General features: G+C 42.6%; 1 protein-coding gene and 1 long non-coding RNA gene across 5 annotated transcripts in view; both read right to left on the bottom strand.

The window, feature by feature from the left end:
- LOC6528127 (hemicentin-1) overlaps positions 1–22659 on the bottom strand; it is a 33042-nt gene extending 10383 nt beyond the window's left edge. For 2 of the 4 annotated variants that reach the window (XM_002089158.4, XM_039370538.2), the window contains exons 1-7: positions 22501–22658; positions 15561–16129; positions 9165–9239; positions 5552–5649; positions 4229–4374; positions 4035–4096; positions 163–321 (exon numbers count right to left, since the gene is read on the bottom strand). In XM_002089158.4, the coding sequence (XP_002089194.2) occupies positions 163–321; positions 4035–4096; positions 4229–4374; positions 5552–5649; positions 9165–9239; positions 15561–15873 (853 nt within the window). In that variant the 5' untranslated portion in view covers positions 15874–16129; positions 22501–22658. Of the gene's footprint in view, positions 1–162; positions 322–4034; positions 4097–4228; positions 4375–5551; positions 5650–9164; positions 9240–15560; positions 16130–21807; positions 22223–22274; positions 22388–22500 lie in introns of those variants that run through there. The other 2 variants (XM_039370541.2, XM_039370540.2) reach the window with 2 other exon arrangements.
- A 2451-nt stretch (positions 22660–25110) lies between these two features.
- Positions 25111–26469, bottom strand: LOC120320614. Its single transcript, XR_005560147.2, has 2 exons — positions 25796–26469; positions 25111–25689 (listed from the first exon to the last, which is right to left on the bottom strand). It is a non-coding gene; the product is annotated as an uncharacterized LOC120320614 (long non-coding RNA).
- Positions 26470–26810: the final 341 nt, after the last annotated feature.

Below are 26810 nucleotides of genomic sequence, written 5' to 3'. Positions count from 1 at the left end.
TAACGTAAATTATGGTGCTCCGATTTGTTACAGTTCGAGCTGCTTCAACACACTCGAGTTAATTACCGCACAGAGGAAAGTAACTTTAAAATGTTTTGTAATGAAACTTAATGCTGCGGAAACATGCAACTCGCAACTGGGAACTCGGAACTTGCAACTCACCCTCGGCGCCATTTGGCAGCGGTATCAGTTCGCCACCTTCGCGTCGCCAGGTTATCGTCGGAGTTGGCGATCCCGTGGCGGCACACTTGAGGGTTACGTTGGAGCCCTCACGTATTACCATATCGGTGCTGGTCGGGTAGTCCAGTATGTCGGGGGGCACTGTTGCATTGGTGGTGGTGGCCCAGAGCACGTGCGCACACGTATGCGGAGATACAAAGTTTCCAGGCGGCGGCGGCGCGTATTATTCATACGCAGTGTGGGACGGCCAGCGAGTGAATTGTGCGGCGGGTTCAGATACATCAGATACATTGCCAGTTTGTGTTTGCGGTGACAAAGTTGTTTGCATGGAAAAGAGAGACACATAACAAGCACATTGTCATTCGGTTATTTAAGAGTCTGCTTCTTAAATTAGGTTCTTATTGTCTGCCCAACCTTTGAATTCAAATTAAACCGATGGCTGTGTTGCAACTAGTTTGGAGATAATACAACGATTTTCTGTTGGCACCACGCCGTAATTCAGTAAAATATTTTATTTCAGGTTTTACGCAAGGCCGAGCAAAAGGTAACTCTACAATTGCTGAATACTTTGCATTTCCATGCCATGTACTACTGGAGGGCTTTATGTCTGTGTGCAGCTTTTGCAGTGCACTTCCATTAATTATAATTGTACGTCCGGCTATTCTGCACTTGCCAAAAAGGAAACAATTTAGGGCAGTTAACTTAGTGGCAGAAAATTAATGGAACCATGCTGCTTAATATTATTATATTATGTATTTTATATGCAATAAGACGACATACATTTTTGCAAATATTATAGCACCATTTTCGGCACAGTCTAGTTATTCTACCTGTAACATTTGGCCAAAATAAAATTAGATTCCGGCATGATTGGCTCTATTAACAGCACTTGATTTTCCCTTTTATTGAATTTGATTTGCAACGTCGTCGCACGTTTCAATTTTACAGAAAGGCCACCCGGCCCAAAAGCCAAGTTATGAGTCACACACAATGCGACTTCAAAGCTTCAAAGACTTCATGCCAACAATGATGTGCATGTTTTACAAAATGTACTTTGACTTTTCACCCGGCCCACACACATCTGTACATCCGCATACGTCCTGTCCTACAAATTGAATGTGGGCTTCACTCCAGCTCCAGCTCCAGCTCCAGCTGCTTTTTTCCTGTGTTGACTTTTCCCTTAATAGCCCGACTCGTGTCACAGAAAGCGGCCGTGTGGGCGGCTGGCCCGAGTGGGCGTGGCTGGCAATTTCTTTTCTTTGGCGCTGTTATTGCGCACGGCACGCGTTGATAAGTTATGAAATCAGGTGAAATGATGTGTGATTAAATTGACGTTACAGAAATTAATTTCAATTGGTTTGCGATGACGGCAAATGGCAGATATGAGCTTGACTGATTTGGGAATTATCGATAAGGGCTTAAATACTTTAGAAACTAGGGAACTTTAATACGCAATTGGAAAACCATAATCGGTTTAATCAATTTTGGGTAAACTCAAAGAAAAAAAACGACAATCGAATTCGAATACATCCGCATTTAAACTATTCATCATATTTTTAAGCTCTATTCAAATCAGCTCGTCGATTTCTGCGGCCCACGTCCATCTTTTCGAGTGAGCCCATTTAACTATGGCCAAAACATCAGTGAGAAACAGTGAGAATATTGCTGTATATAAATTATTCAATGCCTGGCTGGCTTTCCCACTGATCCCCAAAACAATCATCGCCAAAAACAACAAACTAACCGACAAACAAGGCAAAACAAGTTCACAAAGTTCGAAGCCAAACTAAAGTGCAAAAATACTGATATTTGTATAAAACTATTTTTTTGACCGTATTTTGATGGTCTTCGTCCCTTTATCCAATATTCATTTTGGTTAGATTTTTGAAAGAGGTTTCATTTAGTAGGTGGCTAGCTCTAGTTGCCCAATAGAAATGGAATATAAATAGAAATGGCTTTTATCAAATATAAATAATGGGCCAGTTTTATTATAGTGGCTTTGCCAGACAAAGTTTTAACCCTAAGGGCTAAAATGTTGTACAGGTTTCCCTAAGAAAAGGCATATGAAGAACACGAACATTGTGGAGTAAGTTCTTGAAAATCGTTGCCATATTAAATAAACGTACAATTTATTTTTAAATTTAATTTAAATTCTTTTGTTTTTCAGAGTTTCAAGAAATGCCTGGTGTGTTAGTAGTACCTCGACTACTCTGTAAATGAATCCTGAAATGAGCCAACTGTTGCAAATGAACGATGGATAATTATTTTACGTGGGGAAGGATTAATTTACTTTTGTTTGACCTGCCTCCAACCTTTAAGCCTCTTTCTTAATATTTTTAACTTTTATTTATTGGTTTGCTTTAATTTATTTCCAGCCCGTTCGCTGTTGCCGGCTAAAGTAGGCGTTAACCGGAATGACACATTATCTTTATAATCATAATTCAATACTTGATTTCAGCCTATTAACATATGTGCATGTAATTTAATATTCCCTAATAGTATGGCTAACACAACGATTTGGCTTTTAAGTGCTTGGTTGATGTCAGTAGCGGTTCGTTATCCTAAATGAGGTCACCACCAATTCACCTATTATCCTTTTTCCCAGCCCTTCTGTCAAACACGCTCTTTGAGCTTTCCCTTACCAAATCCCAGCGACTGACTGCTGAGTTCCGATCACTTTCACGCCGCCGTTTATTTGCTTATTTCGCGGTGTGGAAAACTACAACCGCCGCTGACAACAATAATAGTTGGTTGCCATCGCGTTGGCTGAACGGTGGGCGGTGGGTGTGCGTGTGGCAGAGTGGGTGGAAGTGGGTGTGGAAGTGGGTGTTAGTGGGTATGGAAGTGGGTGTGGAAGTGGGTGTTAGGGGGTATGGAAGTGGGTGGGTGTGGGAGTCAGGGTGCGCTGAATGGCAAACTCCATAATATCGAGCACTTTGTCAGTGGCAGCGGGAAAACCCGCGCTGATTTAAAGCGGCTTGCCATTTTGCTTACGGACTTAGTGCGGCTGGGTGAGAATTATTTCCATGGCAAGGAGGCGGCGGCGTTGCGCTCAGTGTATCGAGTAGAAGGACTGGGTCCTTAATGAATTTCAACATCAATGAAAACACAATCAACCAGAGTGGTTACTTATGCGGATGGAGCCATGGAGCGGGGCAACCGGAAGTGGGACACAAAGCCCCAGCTCCGCAAAAAGGGGCGGCATATTCATTTTAAATTCGCCTACGGGGCGAATCCTTCGCCCAGTGAGCTCTGAGGTTTTTCGGTGCGGCTCCAACGTCTACGCCGTCTGAATAATTAACGCCAGGACATGGACGACATGGACGACATGGACGACCTGGACATAGATGTTGATGTAGATGTAAATGGGGATGGTACAGGTGCACGTAGCATGTAAATTGTTTCATTACCTTTCGCTCTCCTCACACTTTGCGGGACGAACTAATGTGTTGGTTAAGTGAAAACTTTTCCGCTGGCACGGAGTCTGGCTTAAGTCGAATATCAGCTGCTTCTTTTCGCAATTAGACTCAATCGAGAGCACGATAGTTGGAGTTGTCCAACTGCACAACTGCGCTTTCTCAAACCCACTTTTCGCATTCAATTGCCACTTGGCTGAGCAATTAGTGCAATTTGAAAAACTATCAACAGCAACTTTGTTCTGGCTCCGAGTTGAGCCACTCAAGCCAAATTACAATTCATTTGAGCTCCCCTCAGACTTAACTACGTATGTACATGTATATGTACATATGCATATACATGCATCAATTTTGTTTGACGAGCTTTGGTCTATTTGGTTAGCCAAAATGGGAGTGTGTGGCCTGGGAGTTACGCAACCTTTAATATCGAATACTCACCGACAACATCCAGATAGCCGACTTGACTCTTCATGGGATCCGTGTTTATTTGGCACATGTACCTGCAAGCGATGCGAATGAGTTTGGGATTGACAGAGGAGCATTGCAATTATGGGTGCCACTTGAAGTATTGGTTTATTTCAAGGGATTTCCACTAGCTAAAAAGCATGCAGCTGGGCAGGGGGATACATTACCAGCCTTTATCGGACTCCTTCACATCACGTATACGCAAAATCCAGGCACGTTTCTCGGCGTGAGTTATGCTCATGCGATGATTTTTGGTTATGACGTGATTTTGTATCGTTAAAATGGTCTGTGTATCGACACGTAGCCACGCAATCTAGGAGAACAAAAAATGTACACTGTAGTAATAGAAGCCGTTTATTTTTGGGTACATTTGAGTTGTAAAACTAAAGCGTTCAGCGATTTCCTCGTCCCACTGCTAATGCCCCAGTGGCGTGGTCGGAGCTCATTTATTACGGCCAGTCTCAACGCCGGGAAATGTGGCAAAGTGTCGCCAAGAAGGTGGAAAGCGTTTTGGATAATGTGCCCAGTGGATCCCGCGAGTTAAATTGATTTTAACTTTGTTCTATATTCTTAGTACTCGGGTTGACAAAGACCTTTCCTTGCGGCGCCTTTGTCATCGGGGGTATTATGAAATATAGCTCAAAGAAACTGCAAGGATCATCGCTTCGCCCGCGTGTTTTGTACCAGATTCTGAGTATTCCTGATTGCATAGCTTTGGCCTTTGATTGCTATACGGTCTGGGACACTTTTAACGTGGTATCAAATCTGATTCAACCGAAGGAAGAAAATCTAATTCATGGGTCGAGTTACCATTGATCACCGGTTACTGAGGTTGTTCCTTCTTTGGCTTCGTTTTCTGGCGATCAAAAGAACTCGACTCGACTCGAATCCAACCAACTTCATGGGGCACACAAGCTATAAGGTAGAGAAATTGTTGTCTTCCACACTATTCAGACATCAGTTTAACTATCTTTCAATTTGTTTGCCCCCACGCAACAGTGATAATGATAACATCGTTGGGCCACACAATGCACTACAAAGGACTAAGGACCCCCAATAACCTGGCCAGATATAATCAAAACGGACTAACAGAATGGAAAAATACCCTTGGTATTTTCGTTTCGGCAATTCATTGAGATACATTTTCGGTTTGTTTACCTTTTAGTGTGTCACGGAATCAAAGTAACGCCCATGGGCTCCGGAACGTGACCAACAAAAGGGTCAACTCAACGTAAAAGCACGGCACGCAAAGGTAAAACTCTAGGACCCCTACTATGCCACGTTTAAGCCGATGATGTGAGAATGGTATAAGTGACTAAAACGCTTCTTTACGACACAAGAGACACATGAGTAGTGCTTTAATTTGTAATGACCTATCCGAAACGGAAAACAAGTATTGATTCTAAGGGTAGGTGATGAGGAATACTTATTACACGGAACAGAACAGTTGCGTTGATATGTATTCATATAGTTTTGGACCAAAAACTCACCTTGTAGGTCTGCAAATTGTCGACTACGCACTGGAGTACCGCCTCCCGACTTACGGGCACCGTCACGTTCTGCAGGAGTTCTCCGAACTTTGGAAGATCTGGAAGAGAGGAAGTGGGTATCACTACTGCATTGTTCTTGGTCTAATCTAAAACAAGGTACATATCAGGTTGTTTCCTATATTGGATGATCGAAACATCTGTATATACCTTTGTTCCGAATGGACGAAAGAGCATCTTCAAGTTATATCCTATGATCAATCAATGAAATCTTGGTCCCACTTGTCTTAGAATAGGGGAGCTTAACTTATGTATATCATGTATAAGTTAAGAACCTTTATTCTAAGACAATTCGACTACAAAATCAACTGAAAAACTACTTCAACTTGTTTTATTTTGAAACTTATTAGAAATTAAGTGATACGAATGAAACTGTCTCTTAACCTTTTAGTTAAATACGTGCTTAAGTGATTTAGTGTGAATGAATATATTTTGCATTTAATTTAATTTCATTTAATTTAGGCGACCTGGCTCAGATCAGATATCAGTGGGCCGGCGGTCATTCCGCTGTGTTTAGCATAACCCACGTCAACAGCAACAATCATGGACTCGACTGCCCTGTCAGCCAGTACTCAACCAGTCAATCAAAGTCCCAGCGCACCCACACACACACACACCCACATCCACTCACACCAACTCACACTCACACTACGCAACGGAATGCTCAGCGAAGCGTTGGAAAAGCGCGTTGACTTTAAAGGCGCGCCCGCAAGTATGCAACAGATTTGTGGTTTGGCTGCTTGGGCGGGGAAAATCTAAAGGCGGGGCATGACTTAAAACTTAGCCGCCTCACGCCGCTGCTTTTTGTTTGTGTTTGCTCTTGTTTGTCGCTGACATGCTCAGAAGCCTCGACGAAGTTTGCGCTTCGCATACGCCATGGAATAAAATAATAAAATGAAATAAAAACATGGAAAACCCTGCCAGACGAAGGCTTTTTCTCATATGCGGGGCACGCATCGGTTAAGGCAAATCAACACATAACAATCTTGTACTTAAAATGCGTAAACAAGGCGATAAGCAAGGGTGATGGCCAAGAAAGTGGCGGGGCGAATTTTTTTGATGTTTATTGATGCGGCCGTAAATCTCAATTGCGGCAGCAAAATGCGCAACATCGAGAGAACGGCGACCTTTCGCTCGTTTCGTCCTTTTGCGAGTCCCCGTCCTGTCGTTTATTGTCGCCTAATCTCTTCCTAAACATCACGTTTCGAGTTGTCAACGATACCGTCATTGGCTTCGGGTAGTTGCCGGTTGGTGGGCGTGCTGATCGTGGACTTTAATTCCATGGAATATTAGTTAGGAAACTACTCATATTAACATATAGTTCGATTCTCCGATGTTATAGAAGAATTTCTCAATTTACAGATGCCAACTTTACTAGGGTATCATTTGGAAAGGTATGGATATCTGGATAAACCTTTAAGTTAAAGCACTTTGTTTTTAAAGGATATTAAAGCTTTTAAGTAGTTATTCAAATAATCAAAATAGAATGCAATTGTGGAGAGCCATGACTTAATATGAACCATATACTTATATGAATATTTGAATAGTGAATTAGTAATTTACACATGTTGTAGCTTTATCCACCGCGGATTTAAGAGAGAGAGCTAAGAGCTTTTCTAAGCATTCATCTTGTATCTCCTTGCACCTCACTTGATAATAATAATGAAACCAAGCCCGAACGAGTGGAGGATATCACTAATAAGCTCGATAACACGGGCTTCAATTCGTCACAGCCGAAGCAGAAGGTCCTTGTTCTGGGCCCCATCGCAAACTGTTTTGTCATCGCCTGCCGCCTTTTGCCAACTCATTTGATTTGCCTCCGCTTATTGATACATCCATCCAGACAACAAGGATATGCCTGCGTGTGTGGGTGGTGGGGGTTGGAGGGGCTTTATGGCATACTTTCTTGGAGGCGGTCGTGTGTGAATATGTGGAAATTTGTTACATATTTTGCGCTTCGTCTTCTGGATTGAAAGTGTGATTGTTTAGTGGATTTATGGGCATATGAAATTAGGATTTAATGGGCATTTGCTTTGTATCTGAAGTGGATAAATGCCAAAGGCACCCTCGCATCCATGGCTCTGAGTGCTTAGCATAATGTTTATGATGTATGAAAAGAAATTGTAAATCGGCGTTTAGGGCATGTTCTTTGGAGGCTTAGTGTCCTGCATAAAAACTCAGCTTAAGGGATTTCAGGATACAGGATACAGCTGGCAGGGTACAACACAGAAAGCGTTGGGCATCGTATGCAATTCGAGTTTCAGTTTCCTCGCTTGATATTATAAATTACTTAGACTTAGTTACCAGTGCCTAATGGAGCACTTTCTCAAGCTCACTAGGCACAATTTCCCACTTTCCTTCCGCTGCTTAAAACCAACTTTATTAAGTCAAGTCGACTTGACTGGCATTTCAACTTAATAAGCGCAACGGCAACATCCAGAGGCAGAAAAGGCAACAACAAGTAAATGGCGCTATTTAAATGCTAAACAACTCTATTAACTTGCACGACACACTAACACACTCGCACGAGATGTGTTCGAGATATACACACACACACTTACATGCAGGCTGCCTCACTTTCTCTCACAGCCAACATCCCATATCCCATATCCTGCATACATACCATACCATACGATATCCATGCCAAGGGCAAGCTTGACATTTGTCCGCCGTCTCTGTGCAGAGAAAACTGAACCTCAGCACGTTTCAAATACAATTTACAATAAATAAAATTTAAAAGCGAGAGAAAGACTGCTACAAGAGCCGAGCAACTCGTATTCAGAGACACCAGAGGGTGGGGGAAAGCGGGCAGGCGGAAAAGCGCGGGGAAAAGCAACTGACTTAATGGCGCCGTTTTAGGGAAAAGCAGAGAGCTGGGGAAGCTGGGACTCAGACAAGGACTAAGCACGTGACGACACTGGGGATAAGTTTAAGAGACATAAAAAGGACACGGCTACAAACTCAGGTGGATGTGACCGACGCGTCGGGCTGACAATTAATTGTTCTTAATATTCGTAATAAGGAAATCAATCATTTGATTATGGGTTCTGCTATAATTGCTGTACCAAATAATAACTAGACATTCACGTTTTAAATAAAAGTGCTTAAAAGCTTTTAAAGTAGAGTGATAGGACATCTAAAACCAGAGCTCACTGCTTGAACAAAAACCTTTATCAAATTTGTTAATCCTTAAATTTGTTAATCCTTGCACTTAAATGCACTTAAATTGACTTTCAACAACACAAATGAATTTATAATAGTTCACTTGCAGCGATTAAAATCCATTCGACCCTCTGAATAAGTGATGTGTTTCAACCTTGAAATCATTAGGCTGCAGCAGTCCGGAAAATACTCAATGCAATTCCACCCATCCAATAAGGCACTTAAGTGCACTATCGCATCCGTGAAGCATGCATTATAAGCCAATGTGCCTGTGCCTCGTCGCAGGACATAAAATCCTTCTGCAAACCCCCCTCTCACCGCCTTCCATGTGCATGGGTATCCAAGTCGTGTGAATTGGCGATGCGAGGATGAGCTGGCATTGCAAGTGACTTACCTTTCTCGGGAATCGCATTGACGACCGTATCCTCGCGTATGTCCTCCAGCAGCTCATCCTTATTTTGCATTTCCGCTGCAAGATTTCATTCCGAGTGCCGGGCATGAAAAGTGTTGAGAGTTCATCCGGAGGAAGAGCAATGAAACGAGAGACGGAATGTACATTTAGAGAGGTAGTTAATATTGGCTTGGTTATCCTTAGTGCAAATTCAATTTGTGGTGAGAAGTGTGTAAGGAATATAAACAGATACCCCCCTGCCCGCCCGTCCACACTCCTGCCAAATTGGCCAGCTTAAAACCCCAAAACCGCACCCAACACGCCCAGAATGCCAAGGCAGGAAAATTCTTGTTTCGTGAACTTTTCCAATATTTTAAGGTCGCTTTTTCAACGCCTTTCTGTGCTGGCGCTCAGCTTGTAATTTTCACAGCCACGAAATGAAGTGGCAATTTGACTTTTATGCAGCTGCATCGGTGGTGCAGATGAAATCGATTGGGTGGAGGGTTTTCAATTCCCGCAGGTAACAGGTAAAATGCATTTTACGTTGCATCGGCACGCGCCATAAAATATTTAGCAAATGCCAGCAAATGGGTAAATAGATTTACGTTTATGAGCTCGCGCTTAGAATGTGGAAATTCGAACCACAGCTCTGGCAGCCCTGGAAAATGTGCGCAAATACAAATCGCATAAGTTAATTAACAAGCCAATGTATTTACGAATTACAAAACCGAAATCAAATTTATAAATTAAAAATTTCACCAAAAATAAACGAGCACACCTTAGACCAAAATTATTATTAAAGAGCTCTTTGCCCATTGCTGAAATGAGTTATTTTGGCATGGCAAATTTATATTTTCCCAAGTTGACGACTATTTCGTTATTGATTTCCATTTCCATTCCACGCCCGGCACCTTGGCACACATACTTTTGTATCCTATTTTCCGGCCACTCCGGCTGCGCCATAAAATAATGTCATCTATAACCGGTGAGACCTTGAACGCGTGTCTCCTTGCGTGCAGACAGACGAGTCAATAGCGCAAATGGATTCCCATTCGCCGTGGATGTGAATGTGGATGTGGATGTGAATGGGGATGTGAATGTGAATAGGGATGTGCTGGGTGATTCAGAGCGAGTTGAATGCCAAGGCAGTGCCGTTTGAACCGGAGACCGGAGGAAAAGCACTGAGTTTTCAATTAATTTTCGTGTTGCGACTACATCTACGAGTCGAAGCCGTTTGCATTTTAATAAACGTATAGCACATGCTAACTGGGCAGGAGGCGACTGTTCCGTCTCTTCCGACTCTTTCGGCCTTTCCGACTTTTCCGACTTTTCCCACATCTGTCGCAGCTGGCTGGCAATGCAAATACGTTTTGTGGTTGCTGGAAACGCACAATAGTATGCAATAAATTCGATTTCTCGTTCGTATATACGAGAAATTGTTGGGTAACTGGTTGGGAAGAAAGGCAGGGGCAGGCAAGAATCAACTGCTGGCGAGCAAGTTTTGTATGCGACTGGGTCTGGCTGCTGTTTGTAATATTTTGTGTTGCATCCTTGCAGGCGCCCGTCACTACCCATTTCTCCAGAGCATGCCAGTGCATTTCCCGCTCCTTGTGGCTTTCGCTCCATGTGCAGACATGGAAAACGCATCGAGTGGGTCAACAAATGTTTCCAGGCACTGCTACGTGCCTGCGCCGCAGACAGCACAGAGAAAAAACCGGAAAGAAAGTGTTCCGAAAGTTGCCCAAAAAAGTTCCCGATTCTGGTCCGGCTCTGTTGCTCTTTTTGTGCCCAGTATGACGTGATTTGCAGGCACAACGACGTGACCGTGAAAGATTCCCAGCGAGAACTAATGATGGGGGAAAGAGAGGAGGAGTCACGGATCCTGGGGTTGTGATGCCAGCGACTCTGTGGCAATTTCGAGTCAGAAGCAATAGAACAGCTGAATCTTTGATAGGGATTCGAGGTTCAAAGAGAAATGTTGTCTGCCATTTTCAGTGAAACCTTGTAGAGGAAACTATCTGGGTTGTTGAACTCGGCACACCTACTAAGATTTATTTAATTAACTAAGGTGCTATATTTCATAGATGTATAGAAAATATCCCCAAGACATTATTTGTCTTAAATGGCAGAAAACAATTATTGAGTACTTTTAATAATGAGGGGATTTTTTTTATACACCAGAGCAGAAATCATTTACTAATTTCATTACCTGCTCATTAAACAGGCTATATTGAAAAAAAGAGACTGTATCATATAATAAATATATAGCGGAGCTTTAGAAATACCACTTTAAAATTTAACATACCATAATATGAGTTGTAGTTAATAAACGATTTTTTAAAAACAACATCGTGACAAAAATTTGTGGCTTCCTTAATGAGCAGTAAAACTTATAAGGCTTTAGTTGAAATACATTTAAATACATCCCAATCCAAATTTCCATTTTTGTATGTTTTAATATTGTATGTCTTTAATATGCTTTAATATGAGATATCTACGCAACACAAAGAAGGAATCTTTTTTCAACTGCACGAATAATTGCGTTGAATTAGAACGAATCGGGATTTGTTTTGCTGATTTAAGTCTACGTTTAAAATATGAATATTACCCAAATTTATGTTAAAGCGCGCCGCTTTTCAAGTCCACTTAGCTGCACACCTCCAGGCTGCTCTCATTTTCCTGCTGTCTAACCTCAAAACTTCATTAGCCAAAAAGCACGCGCCGCCAAATTGAAACGACAGAAACAACAAACGCAAAAATATCCTTAAAAAAAAAGGAAATAAAAAAAAGCTAGGGAAGAGTGCGTTGAGTGCTATAAATTGCACGGCGGCAGAGAATAAATGTAAAGTAAATGGCGCTAATTCAAAGTAGATTTATTTATTATGCCATTTTTCCCGCGGCCCAGCGCCAAGAAATATGCCTTAAATTTGACATCCGAACATTGTCGCTGGCAGTCCTGCCTGCCACTCCTGGCAGTCCTGGCAGACAACGTGGCAGATACGAGGGGGCGGGGAGCTGAGCGGAACCGGAAGAGGAACACGCAGTTACAGGAAGCGGGAACAGCCCAAACACGGCGAAGGCGTAGCCAAAACAGAACTAAAAAAAAACAAGGGCAAACAAATGAAAATATGTATATATTGCCAGAGCCCCAAATATTATGCAACAAAAACGCGAACGCGGCTCGAGACTCGAGTATCCGCGGACAGCTTTAGGCCCTCTCTGGATTCCGGGCAATCTCTGTACGTACGCCTATCTGCTATTTGTGCTGGATGGTGAATGGTAAATGGTGAATGCTGCATGGTGGATGGTGGATGGAGGATGGAAGGTCCTGAGAAGCCGAGCACCTGCTGTCGGGGACAGCCGCTGTTGATTTTGCTAACGCACTTAAGCCAATTCCCTTTCACTGTCTGCCGGCGGGCCAGATGATTTATTGGCCTGCCAGACAAGCGCCGGATTATCATTTTCGGTGGTGTCAACAACTGGCCGAAATTTGCGCAAATTTGTCTATGATTCCCAAGTGTTTGCCAGTGTTTGCCTTGGCCCGGCTAATGATTCCAATTAGCCGCATTTACACGGCTCAGTGGTTGGAGGAGAGCTGAGGATCCAGATGCGTCTTATCCGAGCGCAACACCTTCACGACCATTCCGGTCATCAATCTCTCGCTGGCCAAGTTTCTAAGCCAACTTTGGCAGCACATCACTTTCCGGACGTGAGCCAGAGCCCTGATCCGTCTCTGCTGCAAGTTTCTTGCAATTTGCTTGGACAACAAAGCGATGAAGTTCCAAGAACGGCGAAGTCTTTCAAATTAGCAGTCCAAAAAAGGAAGCACGGATTCCCACAGTATTCACTCGCGTTTTCTGTTTGTGTCTTCGTTTTAATGGGAAACTTTTGCGCAACCTAATTGAGCTGAGCGGCATTTTTGATGTCCAAAATCAACATTCAGTAAATTTCATTTGACTGAGCATTTGAAGGCGATCAGGTGGGCAAGAGGGCATCTTCAAACGGGCAGCGGATACAAAAATAGAAGCTTTAACAGGTACTCGCCTGGAGGCAGCAGCGCAAAAGCGCAACAGCAAACAGAAGGAAAAACAACAGCGGGCCAACATAAAACACAAATTACAAGAACTGAGGCAAATAAACGACAACAGAGCCTCAAAGGCCAACAGCCCCCGTGATTGTTCAGCTCCCAGCCCAGCTCCACCCCCGCCCCCCTTTTGATTACCGCTCCACTCGGCAGCGCATACGCTTGACTGCCAGGACTTGCAGCAAGCCAGCGTGAAAAAGTCGTGCATACTTTTAGGTGCAGTGCGAAAGCGTGTGAAAAAAGCAAACACGCACAAAAACGAGCACTAACACAAACACAAACACACACGGGCATAGACAACCGGAAAATGGGCGCGAATAAAAGGGAATTGACATAGAAGACACAGCGCGCGGAGGGCGGAAAATTTTTGCAGTCCATGGGAATTGTTGAAAATTGTCAAACAATCGCTGGCACATCAGCGGCAATTGCTGAATACAACAGGAAGTGCCTCGACTGCATGATACCTCATATGCAGCTAGCAACGAAGTGTCTGTACAGGTACAGTGTTCTTCAACTTTTGAGTTAGAAGAAAACGATTTAAAGCTACACAGTGATTTTCTACGTAGTGTTTGTTTCACTTTTATTGGATTTAAAAAGTTCATATGTGTGATGCAGATTTGTTACAAGTCAGCCAAGAAGTAAAATATACCCCGTCTCCACTGAAGTAACGGGTGAAAACAGTCGAATGGAAATGGTGAAAATGGCTGGGGTAAACGATTTGGGAAAACCATACGAAAATTAAATTCGACTAAAGCGGAACTTGGCCCAGAGATGAAAAGCTAATTGGAGGTTATTGTCAGCAAGCTTAACCAGATATATAACAACCCGAGTCGTTATAGTGGGAACTCACTGCAGTACAGACTAGTGCCTTTAAAGTGGATAATTGATTTAAAATCTGGGTTCAAGTTGTGTTCGTTATCTGTTTCTTGGTTAATTTTAGATGAATTCCTCAATTAATCATCTTTAAATATGACAGCACATTTCGTACCCAAATTAGCTGCAAATTAATAAGGAATTTGATCAAACGTCTTTTATGGTATTCCATTACATTTCAAGGCGAACAGACTTCAGAACACAGTGAAGGTCATAAAGACTCATTCATTTCACAAGCAATATTTAAAATTATAAGTAACTATTAAGCCCGAATGCAAATCCCCAACAGCGGAGTGAATCCCATCTCGACCAAAACCCCTTTACGTAAAATTCATGGGTGGAATAGAGTTGGTCATCATGTGAAGTCATAAACCCAGAAACCGACGACCCAAAGTGCCATCAATCACAATGTCAATCACTTTTTGTCATAAGTAGACACTGGCACAATCGCAAGCACACACACATTTGCGGAGGAAGAGAATATATTTTCAGAGGTTGAACATTGTGTGCAATGTCAACGTTTGTCCACTTGTTGAGCCGCCTCGGCGGAAGGAAGGGCAGGACACGGGATGCGAAGGCGCAGGACTCGACTTGCTGCCCACAGGCCACAGACAAAGAAAACTTAAGTGGTCACTTGTGTGTGTGTGTGTGCTGTGAGCCTGAAAGGCAGTTGCCAGGGGGTGGGGCGGAAGGAGGGCGCGTGTCGGGTCAGGAGTAAGCCAGAATACGCATACGCCATGTGTGCCCTTAATTATGCTGTGGACTGTGGGCGGACAATGACAACTTAAACAGCCACTAAAGCTAACCAAGCACGTGCTCCTGGAACTCCACACCCCGCAGCGTTTATCGTCACTACCCCCAATATGTGCTCAATGAGCCAGGCTGTTTTTTGGGCCCGACCAGACGCCAGTCCCATAATTCACTTGAAATAACATCCAGATAGCTTTGCCGAGGATGCCGAGGATGCCGAGGATGCCGAGTTTAAGCCACTCAAAACTTTTTGTTACCACTTGGCAAGGGCGTCAAAGTTGACATTGCGACCGGCACTCCGCTGCTAAATCAAAAAAAAAGGAAAGAAAGAAAAAACTTTAAGGTTGTGTTTGATTGCCCTATCCAAGAAATATGCCAATTCGTGGAATGATTCTGTTGACTGGCCAAAAGGGATATGCGCCAGTTAAAACAATTTACAAAAGATAATTGAAAAGTTAAATTCCGGAAGCAGAAAGCAAAAGGTTGAGAGCTATTAAGTCATTTTGGCTTTAAATAACAAAAAGACAATTTCGTACCACTTCACAGACAACTTTATACAAAAATACAATGCTTAACTGTCAAAAATTCAAAACATGCAATAAACGGTAGAATTAAAACTTTGAAATAATGTCTGAATTGTTGTAGGAGATTTAATAATAAGTACGCTTAGTAAACAGATGGCAGTTGCTTACCCAGATGATGGGCGATGTGATCGTGCTCCTCGGACTCGCCAATGATGAAGTCCTGGTGCTGGTGGTGCAGCTGGTCCAGGTGGTGCAGCTCACCCTCGTCGTCGCTCTCCTGGGCGGCGCAGCCGGGTAGCGAGAAGGAGAGGCAGATAATCGAGGCGACGGCGACGGCGGCGGTGGCAGTGGCAACAATTAGCCGGCAGGATATTTCCGGCATTTCTCGCTTCCGCTGCAGCTGCCCCGCCGTCCGTCTGCGCTGGCGACCCGCGGCAATTGTCGCTGCATCCGCTGTCAGCGGAAATATTTTAATTTTCATTTTTTATTTGCTAGTCCTGCTTCGTCCTTTCGTCCTGCTCGTAATTGTTTGCCTCCTGATTGCGATTGCAGCCGCTCTTGGCAGCTGGCGTAAGAATCCTTGCTCTAGCCCGACCGCTTCACTTTCGATTTTCCGCAATTGTCAAATATTTATGACCACCGTGTTGCTCAGCTCTGGGCCGAGAAGTTGGACAACATTTCCAATGCATTACTACAGACGTTGTTCCAATGTTCGAATTCCCTGCGGATGTGTGTGACTGAAAAGGGAAGCAAAAAAAAAGTTCATTGTATGTAAACTATGTATCAGTAATGATTGGCATGCTTTTAATTTTTTAATGCATGTATTATGGTCGGTGCGCTGCAGTAATGGTTTTCATTATATTATTAAATATAATTTCATTATTAACGCACCCACTCTCCCTTAAACTCCACTGATGTTCATGGATATACTCCTCATAAAATATGCAGGTTTGTGTGTTAGATGGGAAGAGCTGTTAACAGCGTACAAATGGTGTTAAGGGTTAAAAATACCGCGAACTGGCATTTCAAAACTGCTTTATAAGGCATTTAATTCATGAAAATTGCATACTTTAATGAAAAGGTAAAAATAATGAACCAAAATGCAGAGTTAACGATTTTAATTAGGCTTCGTATACCCCTTTCGAAAATTTCAGTTCGTAATATGATAGCTTTGCGTTAATATATTATATATATATGTATTATGTAATATATATATAAAATATACTATATGTAAGGATATGAGGTAATGCAGTGAGATGGTCTTTTAATGTCGTTTTTTTCGTTTATACTTATTTATTTTCATTTTGCAACTAATATATTAAACATGTTTTATTTTAATATTTTCCACATTGCTTACTCTATTATGCAATTTTTATATTCGTTTTAAATATAAAGTTTACAAATCCACTTTTTGTTGACTGGTTTAACTGGCAAGCCAACTGGCTGAAATATCAACTGAGGGTCACGGGAGTCAAAGAGGCCCTTGAATGATGCAAATAGTGGATTCAATTGAGGCAAGCCAACGAGGCGTATGGGTAACTTGACATGCTTCATTTGCCACCACTTAATCAGAATGCAACATTTTCAAACCGCAAGCCGTTTTCAGTTGCGTACTTGCGGGTCCTTTTCAAGGATGTTCCGCCTTCGTTCCCATGCCACTGCCGTCACAAAATGTATCATTTTATAACTTGTGTATGCGAAGGCCAGAGCTTTCTTTAATTGCTAGAAGTGGCCTTATTAGAAAACCCAGGAAAAGGGGAAAACTTGGTTGAAAGCAGGCAGGAGGCAGGACATGGCCAGGCCAACGGGGAATCTTAGGAAACTTGAAAACAAAAGTCGAGCGCAACGCAACGGAAAGCGGCAGAAAGGCATTTAAACTTTTGGACAAGTTTAATTTCCCGTCGAGTGTGGCACATAGTAAGTGCCAGAGATGGCCAAAGTCAGATACTGAGCGGGAGTTGGGGGTTTTTTAGCTTATGAAACTGAAAGCACTCTCCATCTTTGAAGAAATTGAGTGCTGGCAATCAACTAATTGCGGTCAGATCCCTGGCCACGATTTCCTCGGCACTCGTCCTTTCGCTTTATCGATGGGTCGCAAAAGGGCCTGCCATTTTCGTTATTATTATTATCAGCTCAATGTTTCCACCGTAGATCATCCTTGTCAGCTGTCCATTTGGGTGTTTCATAATCAGTTGACCAGGTGGAAATTAATAAAAATATATTGTCCGGGCTGAATTCTTTTGGTATTATTTTTTCGGCGCGGTTTTGTCACCTTTGTGTGGCTTTTGGCCATTTATGGCATTGTTTGGCCGGATTGCCAGTTCCTTATGTTCGCTGGAAAATCATAAATATAGCGGTCACAATAAGCCAAAATGCGGTGAAAAGGGGTCAAAAGCGTAGATTGAACGGAGCTAATAAAGAAGATAACCAGAGAGTGGTGAAACCCTGAACGAAATGTGACAAATGACGTCTTATTTAATAAATTGGCTTAAATGGTTGACCACCGAATCCCAGAACATGAAGGGGTTAACTAGAAATGACAGCAGGACAGGTGACTTGACATTTGTGGGGAGAAATGGTCCTGAAAAAGCTGGGAGTGGTCCATAGAGTACTTAAGTTTGCTAGTTTTTAGTGCAAGCCACACTGCACCAGGGTCCTTATGCATAAGATAGTTATACAATGTGTGTAGGAGAAAGGATCATTTATATATATGTAGATAATCCGAATTTAACGTGGTTTCATCTCAGTTTTACACTCTATTCAAAATTCAATTCTCCCTTTAATAGACAGCATTAATAATGACAATCCTTATCATCTAATAAGCAGTATTTCGACTCATCGTAGCAGAATCCCAACTGAATCTCCTCAAGCCGGTTTCCATTGTTCCGTTCATCGGTCAGTTATCATTGATAAGCAGCTCTGGGACACAGAGACCCATCTGCTGCTCCCAAGGCATTTCGACCCGGCCGAGTCCACCAACATCGTAATGATAAATAGCCGGGCAGAGGAAAAAGGAATGCCGAATAGGTAAGCCAATGGGCTGCAAACTTGGCAGTTTTGGCCAAGTATAAAGTCAAGGCAATTGACACCTTCTCGATGAGGTGCGTCATTAACATTTCCATTTGATGGCTGGCAGTCCACTGTTCCCATTTGGCTTGTTGTGCAGCATTCTTTGTTTTGGCCAGGTCTCCAAGCCGTCTCGTTTTGTTTCGTTCTGCTTATCGCCAGCTGTCAATCGTTAAATGACAAACAAAGAAATGCGGCCAGCAATTTGCAGCCAGCCAAATGGCGTCTATGATTTCCGACTGTCAATGACAGTTGCTAATCCACGGCATTCCTGCTGTCTCGGGCTTTGCCGCTGTCCTGCTTCGGAAATGAAATAACAAATGATATCTCCCTCTGGACTGTGCATTTTTATACCCGCCAATCGTAAAGAGTAGGGTATATTGTGCAAAGGGTATGAAAGGTATAAGAAATTGAGCTCACTGTTTTTGCAATGTTTAGTAAACCTAAGCAAACCCGCTTAGTCTGAAAAATTCACTTTAGTTTTGATTAATATTAAGCTACATGTGAAATGTATAATAGTATAATAAAATAAGTAATTATTATAATAATAAACAAACAAAAAAGTAGGTATTCAACAGTCGAGTCAACCATGAGTGACAGTTTTTCGTGCTTAATATACATATACCCAAAACTAGTTTTTTGCTCAGTTCCGTCTGCATCCATATTTTCCTCGACTTCTTTTCTTTGTGAATTTTCCTCTTATCCGCATTCTTTCCGTTTTTTATTTGACATTCTCTTTTTTGAAAGCGTTTTGCTACTTTCGCGTGTCAAAAACTGCAGCAGAATGCCAAATAAAGGGCTTGTTTATGTCACCTGAAATGGTGGGTACTTTCTGCTTTTCATTCCTTTTTTCAGCTTGGTTACTGTCGCTGGTAATATGCAGAAAATGCATTAAATGAAGCTTAATCTTTGATAGCGTTTTTCCCAATCAAAGTATGCTCGGATTGCTGATGAATTGAAATATTTATCTTTTCGAAGCGGCGTTGTTTGGTCATTCTATAATGCAGACTTACTGTCATTCGTTTCGGAAACTTTTAGTTTTGTTTGTACAGGAAGTATATATTTGCTTGAGAACCAGTAAATATGCATGTACAGGAAGTATATCATCCTGGTGTTAGGCAACCAGCAAGGGTAGGAAAGTTTTGCGGAGAAAAGAAACGCCATTTATCTATTCTAAAAGGCGAAAATGAGTGCTTGTATAAGCGCACATTATGAGTGCTTCTTGGCCCTCTGTTTAATTAGAGCCACATCCAGCGTTTACATCATTTGCCATAACTCATCTGTCCACTGGATGCCAGCTGCTGTTGTGCATCGCTCGGAATAAAAATCAAATCACAGCGCCGTCCATCTTGGCTGTCAGTTGCCATGATGCTTGCTTGTTTTTCCACGCCTTGTCCTTTCCTCGGATGGGAAAATTCTTTTAATATAGCAAGCCATGCGAAATGCGTATACAAAAAGATGGCAAAATGTTTGCTCCAACGCCCGCTCACACTAACTAGCCACAAGCAGCATTTTCCGCTGCCATGCAGCCAGCTTGTGCATTTTCCCCATCTTGCATTTGATTAACCTACAAAAAGGCGTTTGGACGTGCGATGCAGTTCGCACAGTGGGCGTTCCTGTTTGTTGCTGCGGTTTCTCGGCTTTTCTTAACGGGCAACTTTAATAAAAAACGGTCAACGGGCGTGGGCGTGGGCGGGGGGTTGCAGCTGCAGCGGGGGAAATGCATAAATGCATAAAAAATTGGCCAGCTTACAAGCCGCTTTACATATGCAACACGAGCGCCTGCTGTGCGGGTGTGTGGGTGTGCGGAAGTGCATTGGCATACATATACGAGCGAGCACACATTGTTGCAAGCAGACATTTTTCCGACACGTGTTTGCTTTCCCGCACTTCCGTTTCCGGCGAGCCACTGATGTGACTTTCCGTCATTTTGTGGGCGAACGAGCTGTTCTTCCGACGCCCGGCGAGCCCCTCAAAGACTTAATTATTGTTCACCAAATAATTAATCAGTGTGAAACGGGAAACTATCAGTATCGGCCACGTTGGTAGTTCCCCATTTGCTCCTATAATGGAAATTCAAAACTTTGGGGCAACCCTTTTTGGCCCTGCCCAAAAATGCTGTGAAACTATTTCAGCCACCTGACAGCATTCACGCATACTAACTCGTGTGTGTGTGTGTGCGTGTGCGAGTGGCTGAGCGTTTGCACTCGTTTGTGTTTTGTGGGTTGGCCATGCATTTCCGGTTTTAATGATTATAACACAATCAAGTGCATATTGCCTAATTAGCGATACCCAGCAGCAAGCGGCGTCCAGGCCGCATAAAGTGCATAAAATATTTCCCGCACTCGCAGCGAGTGCTTCATCCGCATGTGCATGTGTTGGTGCTCGTTCGCGTGTGCCAGTGTGTGTTAGTCCTCGCATATTTTATGTGCACAACGAGCTGTGCATCTACGGCTATGTATGTGTTTGTGCTGCCAGCAGCTAAATTTCATGTTCATGTTGTTTATACGGCATCCGTTTTGGGTGCGTGTGCGAAAATATTGGGTGTAATTGTGCGGTCGGCTGCCCGTTTTATTTGATAATTTTGCACAAAACTGCCCACCTATTCATTAGCGCTGACGAGCAGCGCCCCACAAAATTGTAGTCACAACAAAGCCAAACTGTTATTCCTTTTCCCCTCCAAAACTCTGACACTTGACGTGGGCTCCCAATAATTTAGTTAAAGCTCGTCCTTTGTTGGTGCTCGTCCTGCACTTGGGATGCGTTCAACCAGTTTTCGGGCTACAAGCGAAGTAAAGTTATAAAAAGTTGGCTGATACCAAGTATTCGGCGTTTCGCAAACTTTTCTCAAAAATATGTGTATTTACGAAAGTAGTGAATGCATATAATAGAGGATAAGCATTGCCTAACATGTTTTGTTGCAGAGAACTTAATTTGTTAAGCACATCTTTGCTGGCTACACACAGTCTATATTGTGTTTCATATCCCTATGGACTTTACTTAATACTCACTTAATAGTTTAATGAAAGTATAGCTTTAATAAATTGCATTGCCTTCAATTACTTAATCATAACTTTTGAAGTCATGATTATATGTAGATAGCAATGCAGAAACTCAGAAATCTCCACATATTGAGTGTAACCGGTTTTTGTGGTTCAAACCAAATCCAAAAATAGTCAGCGGGTGCCAGACCAAAAAATTGTGTGTAATAACGTGTTAATATGTTGAAAAAACAAATAATACATATTTGTATCCTTTCAGAATAAATTCCAATGCCTTATCAAAGTGTACATATGTTATTGTATATAATAACTATTTTGCTTTCCGCGCAATAATTGATTAATATTACCTTCTATTTACAAGCTTTTATTCCCTTTTTTTAGATTAGATACGCGTTTTATAGCAAACCGCTGCTGTAATGTGACACGGCTTTATGTTGTCAACCACTTTCAAAAGTAGTTAATTTTTTTCAAACAAAATTTCATAATACCATTTCATTTTGTTTGATCATAATCCTGAACTAAAACGATATTTTTTGCTGATGCTGCGCTTAGCGGGGCACTTTTAATTGCAATAATTAAATGTCAAATTAAATCCTAAATTCCTCGGTGGAATTAATTCAATTGGCGTGACAGTCAAAGTGAAATTGCGAATAAAATACCACAATTTCGCAGCGCCGCTGGGCCCTTCTATAAATGCCGTTTGCAGGCTCTACCAGCCGAGAGGAATGCTGTGATTGTTTTTCCGCAAGTCGGTCTCGCACTCATCTGCCACTTTTTTATTCGCCAGCCATTTAATGAGCCACGCTCGACTTACCGCCAAGAATGCAATCAGCAAGGGGAGGGGAAGGAGAGGATGCACGGGTAAGCAGCCAGGACGTTAGTACACCCAGCAAGGAGCCAGGACCGGCACAATTTGCGTTAAGCGGGCTGTGAAAAATGAAGTACCAAATTGAAGTTGGCAGCCAGCGTCTCCGGTTGTGTCTTGCACTTATTTATTTATTTTATTTATTTATTTAATTCTAGCCATTGCTTCCGCTTACGTCCAGTGCTGAGCTATTGTCCTCCGATGATATCGCATGCACTGCTGTCTCGCGGAATCGAATTCAAGCGAGGGACGAAACGCGAGCGCGTCGACTTTCGGCACCAACGTGTTAAGAGCTGCGAACTGGCGCGACCGTCAGCGTTGCGCACTAAAACCATACTAAACTAATTTGCTTAGCAGGACGCACTGATTACACAAAGTCCTCGAAGGGCGATAATCGCCGCCATTCGTCACGAGCGCCGACTACCGAACGCTCTTCGGCTCGTAGTTCGTGCAGTTCGGCAAGCACTCGCCGAGTTGCCGAAGCGAGCCGAAGTCCAAAATGCAAAGAGAACCAGGTTCTGTTAAAGAGCAACAGAGGCAGAGCTCTGTTAGCTGGTTAACAGTGCTCTGTGGCAGGATAAGAAACCATTGTTGGGGCAACAAAGTCAGGCCTCGTAGCAGCAAACAGCAAACTATTAGCCCTGTTTGGTGGGCTTAAACCTACAATGAATGTTTCAAATAGACCAAAGGACTCACATCCTGGCGGACTGATATTTTCAGCTCTTCCCACTAATTTATCGATTTAAATGCAAAAATTCCGTGGCCGGCACTCCCGACATTCCCCAATGATGACCGAGCTTTCAATCATTTAAAATTCCCCAAACACACACACGCGCCACACACACTCTCCACTCATCAATGCAAAAATCAAACATTATTTATGCAAATTACAAGCCATTATTATTTAAGCCAACAACCACAAAGGCAGTAATAGTAGCAAGTTCGAGGAGGGGAATGGAGAGAGCTCCGACCAACAATCATATCCGTCATAGTCATAAAGCCAGGGGGCAGGGGCCAGGGGAGAGCGGGACCTGCCAATGCTTTGGGGAACCAATTTGGCAGCCGGCATAAATAAATTTTTACTTAATGTAGGTCAGTAATGTGCGCTGTGGTCTCTCTTACAACAGCTCTCTCTTTCTCTTTCCATCTCTTTGGCGAGTGGCGCTCTTTAATGCGCTTTCTCTTCGGACGTAGCGCCGTGAAATATGCTACTAAAGTTGCTTCTTTTCCGGCTGCGTGTGTGTAGGTGCTCGGGAAATGCCATCAAGCCTCAAAGGACCGGGAAAGCTTGCATAATGCAAACAGCCAATGATATTGCCATGATTCGTTGAATAATTTCAATTGCAGCTTCCAAGCTGCAGACCATAATCGGTAATTGGTATTTAACAGGCTGTCGTGCAACACATAAAGTGGAAATACTATTCAGCTATTTGGTAAGTAATATTTAAATAAATAAAGATCTAACAATTCATTTATAAAATAAATATCTGCCGAATATAAAACAATTGCATCTGAATACCTTCCAATCAGCACTGCTGTTATGAAGACGAATAGCTGAGTGATATCCATTCTCAGTAAAGTTGCATTTGCCAGGGGCTGCATAAATAAATTAGGATACCGAAACAGAGCGAACCGTCTAAACTTCAAACCCACTTGCTTTTCCATGGATTTCTGCGTAAGTTTAGCTCTACTCCCAGTGTTGCTTCACTCTCTCCCCTTCAGACCCTTTAAACAGATCCTGAGACCCACACGAAATCGTCTCCTTGTAACGCATCCTGCAACGCAAGTTGCTCCAAATTTATGTACAAACTCACTTAGGCAAGAATGTTTATGCGTTTTGTACGTGTTGGTTACTGTCGCTCATGTGGGTAGCATCCTCCACATCCTTACCTTGCCATCTCATTCCACCGAACCCACTCGTTTATTTTGGCATTTCTACGAATTTTTTGGGGAAATTTTGTAATGCTACTCTATGTCCTGAATGTTGTCTCCGGGGAGAAGGAGTGGCCGGGGGACAAATGCCTTCTCACGCACACCAAAAAGTGTTATGAAATTTTTCTTCTGTAATGATCTAAATGCAAGGGAATTTATCCAGCATTTGAGCTAATTGCTTTTGCGTTAGGTACAATTTAAGTTTCCCCAAATAAAGCCAACAGCCATTGCTTAGGACAAGTTAAGTAACAAGCTAGGTAACTTGGTCGGAATCCTTGGCATCCAGAGCAGGCACATTTAAATTTCTCTAATTCTTCCGGGGGGTCCTGCCAACAGTTTCACCGTAAAGAAGTCTACAGTTGAATTTCGTCACGCCTTGACAATTATAGCATTTTTTCTTCACAGCCTATTTCCCCTGATCACTTCGGCCGTAAACTATACTTGGCAGTTGCATGAGGGCCAATTATCTGGCACCTCGAGCGGCGGTTTCGTTTCAGCTATTTACATATAATTAGCGCCCAACTGGCAGGCCGCTGCATTTTCGCTTTTCGCCACTCACGTTCTCCTTATTTGCACAACGCAGTTTTTGTGCATTTCTTTGCAGTTTCCCACTCCAACTTTCCCTTGAAGACTCTTTGCCAACTTTGACAATGAAGTTGCAACGTTGACGACGCCAAAAAACTGGAGCGAGTGAAAATAAATGGGAAAGCTTGCGACAGGAGTCGATCAGAAATTACCCTACCCAAATGACCTAACCAGAAAACAATAATTACTAGCTTTAGCTATGAAAGTGATATTTGTAATTGAGCTACTAAATATTCAAATTAATGATAAATGATAGTGCAGAAGTGAATTAAGACAATAAAGCATGAGATATTTAATATGCTTCATCTATGATACTAATTGTTTCCTCATATAATTCAATATAAAACAACCAGGCTACATATATACCGTGTATTGAAAGAACCGAGACCATCGAAGGTACGCGAAAAACTTTCCCGGCTGATGGCAGTTGCATAGATAGAGGCGCCAACTTAATAAGGCCACCAAAGAGCACAGTGGGTGGTGCGAATGCAAAGCATAGGGCTGCAAAAAGAATTCAGAATGCAGAAAAAAGAAAAAAGAAAGAAACTGAGACTCCCTTAAAGGCAACACTTTCTATCATTTCCAAAGCAGCCAGCTCAAAGCGGGATATATTCCATCTGATTGCACTGAGAAGCTGCAGTCCACGGCGCAAACAAATTCGAACGCTCAATTGGCAGCGGTCGAATGCAGTTTTACTTGGTTGAGAGACAGCTCCTAGTTTGTTTGTCGGCTCAGCAATGGACGCAAACCAACCTAATGGAGGAGCTCTTTGTTGCGTGGTAGTAAGCCCAGGATCTTTCCATTTTTGATTAGCCATTCCCAGCGCCCGCTATAATAGCCCGGTCATCTGTGGTGGTCATTTTCGTTAGCTGGCCTCACGCGTTGGCTGCATTAGCCACAACAACAGCCTCTTCCACCTGCAATTGAGTGGGGCTGTGTTCAAGAATACCCACCTGACTGCAGTTAATTTTGCTGATGCACACGCTGTTGACTGTTTGGATGCTAGCTCAGCTCATGTTTTTGGCATCCGTCGAAGGCTGCATGCAACATGAAATCGTCTGGAGATAGAATTTCGCCAGTAAGCCATACAATTCCCACGTTTTGTTAGTGCCTTTACACGTAAGCTTTTTCTTTTTTTATTTGTTACATTGTGTTTAAATTTACTACGAAAAAGTATGATTACTAACCCATATGTCATACAAATAATTTATTTTTGGCACTTTTCTGGTCTTCCGCAAACGCAAACTTTGTCTACGCAGGTGAATTGGTGCTTTTTGGTACACAACAGAACACCCGATCGCATTATCCTTTTGCCCTCCAGAGCCATCTGACATTCCAAACGTCCTCTGCACAAATTACCGGCCGACAAAAGTGCTTCGCAAATAAATACTATTAGGCAAAGTAAGCTGGCTTCTTTCCGATGGCATTTCCATGGCATTATGGTGTCAACAGCAACTAAATTATGATTCGCCTGGGCTTAATTAGTAAACGGCTTAACTATTGATTTAAGCGTTGCAAATGTGATTTATTCGGCTTTCAACGAATGCCGTACACCCTTTTGCTGTGCTAGAAACGGAGAATATCTATATTCTATAAACTACTATTAACTGAAAACATCAGCAGAAATCTCAATAACACATTCCCGGAAAGTCTGAGGACTAAAAATGAGCTTCGTAAACGTGTACAAAATGTCTTTCTACATGCGGAACGTGATGTCAACAGCAGTTTTGCATCGGCTTCGATAAATGCCAGTAGGTTTACAAAAAGAAGTAAAATACCATTATCTTTTTTGTTTTTGCATGTGCAAGCGTTTACTGAACGTGATTTGAGTTATTTATCGCGAATATTTTTTCTTGCCATCGACATCTAAGAAGATTTTTTACATTTTATTCCAAAGGTGCTATTTCCTTCCGGGCTCAGACTTTGTTAAATGCTTACAGGTGGAAAAAATAGTTCGATCATTTTGTA

The sequence above is a fragment of the Drosophila yakuba genome, chromosome 2L, assembly GCF_016746365.2.
Source record: "Drosophila yakuba strain Tai18E2 chromosome 2L, Prin_Dyak_Tai18E2_2.1, whole genome shotgun sequence".
In the NCBI taxonomy this organism is placed as follows: domain Eukaryota; kingdom Metazoa; phylum Arthropoda; class Insecta; order Diptera; family Drosophilidae; genus Drosophila; species Drosophila yakuba.
The sequence above is the reverse complement of the archived record's forward strand: the minus strand, read 5'-3'. Positions and strand labels throughout refer to the sequence as shown.